Source organism: Sarcophilus harrisii, chromosome 2 (genome assembly GCF_902635505.1).
Source record: "Sarcophilus harrisii chromosome 2, mSarHar1.11, whole genome shotgun sequence".
Lineage (NCBI taxonomy): Eukaryota > Metazoa > Chordata > Mammalia > Dasyuromorphia > Dasyuridae > Sarcophilus > Sarcophilus harrisii.
In genome coordinates, this window is record NC_045427.1 from 207,544,589 (window position 1) to 207,546,933 (window position 2,345).

The 2,345-nt window shown below is 36.7% G+C and overlaps 1 protein-coding gene across 1 annotated transcript; it reads left to right on the plus strand.

Annotated features, from left to right (window-relative positions):
- The first annotated feature begins 599 nt into the window (after positions 1 to 599).
- LOC116420977 (olfactory receptor 6-like) lies at positions 600 to 1,556 on the plus strand. The gene has a single exon (XM_031949262.1). It carries the CDS (start codon positions 600 to 602, stop codon positions 1,554 to 1,556), a length of 957 nt encoding a protein of 318 aa, XP_031805122.1.
- Positions 1,557 to 2,345: the final 789 nt, after the last annotated feature.

Sequence of the window (2,345 nt, forward strand, 5' to 3'; positions counted from 1 at the left end):
TTTTAAGAATTTGTGATTGTCTTTTCCATAGATAATATGCATAGGCTTAATGACAACTTCTTTGAATAAATTGGGAGACATGTACATTATTATTAACAACTCATTGAGAAAGAGTAATTAAAATGTAATAACTGCAGATGACTGGACTTATTTTGGGTCAGAGCTATTTCTAATGTAGTCTATTAAAGGGAATTTTTATTTTAGAATCAGACATTTTGGAACATCCTGAGAGAACTGAACACACTAGAGAAAAGTAAACCTAACAGAGGATCTGCCTGTCTTCATCAGCCTGATTATTGAACCAGATCTTCACCAGAACTTCACTTCAAAAATTTTGCCTCATGATTTACTATAATGGACTTCAGAGATTCCTGATTATGGACTCTAATTCTGCATATAACTTTACCTCTGACTTCCCTCAAAGATCACTTTTCAAGCAGTTAGATGATTCTGGTGATATATAGGATTCAAATGACAACAGATAGATAGTGTTGTGGTTAATGCAAGAGTCCAAGTTCCCTGAGGAACCACTGTTTAGTCCCTAACATTGGATATTGTACTTCTAATATACGTTCCCCTAAAACCCCAGTGCCCTGACCATGTGGCAAGAAAACATCACTACTGTCACGGAGTTTATCCTTGTGGGCTTTCCTACCACCATCTGGCTTCAGATAATGCTCTTCATCCTCTTTCTTGTAACCTATCTATTTGTATTGATGGAGAATCTAGTCATTATCCTTACTGTCTGGACTAACAGCTCCCTTCACAAGCCTATGTACTACTTTCTGGGTAGCATGTCTTTCCTGGAGATATGGTACATTTCTGTCACAGTCCCCAAGATGTTGGCTGGTTTTCTTCTTCACCCTAATACCATTTCATTTTTGAGCTGCATGACTCAACTCTACTTTTTCCTTTCACTTGCTTGCACAGAGTGTGTACTCCTAGCTGTCATGGCATATGACCGCTATGTGGCAATCTGCCAGCCACTCCACTACCCAGTCATCATGACCATAGAGCTCTGTTTCCAGCTGACTACCTTCTCCTGGGCATGTGGCTTCTCTATTGGTATAGTCAAAGTCTACTATATCTCTCGTGTTGTTTTCTGTGGTAACAATGTGTTAAACCACTTTTTTTGTGATGTTTCTCCCATCCTAAAATTGGCCTGCAAGAACATTTCCATGGCTGAGATGGTAGACTTTGCCTTAGCCATTGTAATCCTAATATTCCCTTTCTCAGCCACTGTTCTCTCTTATGGTTTCATTATCTCCACTGTCCTACATATTCCCTCAGCTGCAGGACAAAGGAAGGCTTTCTCTACCTGTGCTTCCCATCTCACTGTAGTGATAATCTTTTACATGGCAGTAATCTTTATGTATGTTCGGCCTCGAGCAATTGCCTCCTTCAATTCCAACAAACTAATCTCAGCCATATATGCAGTCTTCACCCCCATGTTAAATCCTATTATCTACTGCCTGAGGAACCAAGAAGTCAAGGATGCCATCAGAAAAACCCTGAGCAGTGGTTGGGCCCTATTCTGGAGAGATCCCTCCTCTTGAAAAGCCCTTTCATTCCTATTCAGGATTCCAGAAATCATTCCCAATAGGGGAAAGAGCTGCTTAAAAAAAAGTACTGAGAGCCCGGAAAGGCCAGCTTAATTTTGTGATACAAAGTAAAATTCTCAAAAATCGAGTAGAAGAGAGAAAGTGAGATAGTGACAGAGACTGAGAAGGGTGATACAAACTAAAATTCTCAAAAGTAGAGTAGGAGAAAGTGAGACAGAGACTGTCTCTGTCTTTGTATGTATGTGTGTGTATGAAACAAAATTATTTGAAATAACTGAAAAAAGAGGAGTTTAAGTTAACTTTTTTTTTTTACATAAGATAAATGTGGATCCGATAGCCAAATGCTGAATAATGCAGGGAAAAGGACTCATGCACAAATTTCTCAAGAAAAAATGTAAATAACTTCTTGCAAATTATTTTGCAGAAATATATTTTTAATCATTCACTATAAATATGTTGAATTTGCATAAGGCATATAAGAATAATTAATTATATAAGAAATGATGAGTTCAATGATCTTAGAAAAACACAAATGCACAAAATAATGGAATGAAATGAGCAGAACCAAGAAATATTATATATACTAACAATGATATTGTCATAAGAACATCTTTGAGTGACTGTCATTTTTATTCTCATAATTACTCAAATTAACTACAAAGGATCTATAAAGGAAGAAGCTATCTGTACCCAGACAAAGAACTAATAATTTGATGTATAAAATGATTTCACATATATGTGTGTAATACATATGTATGTATGTATGGATGGATATACACATAT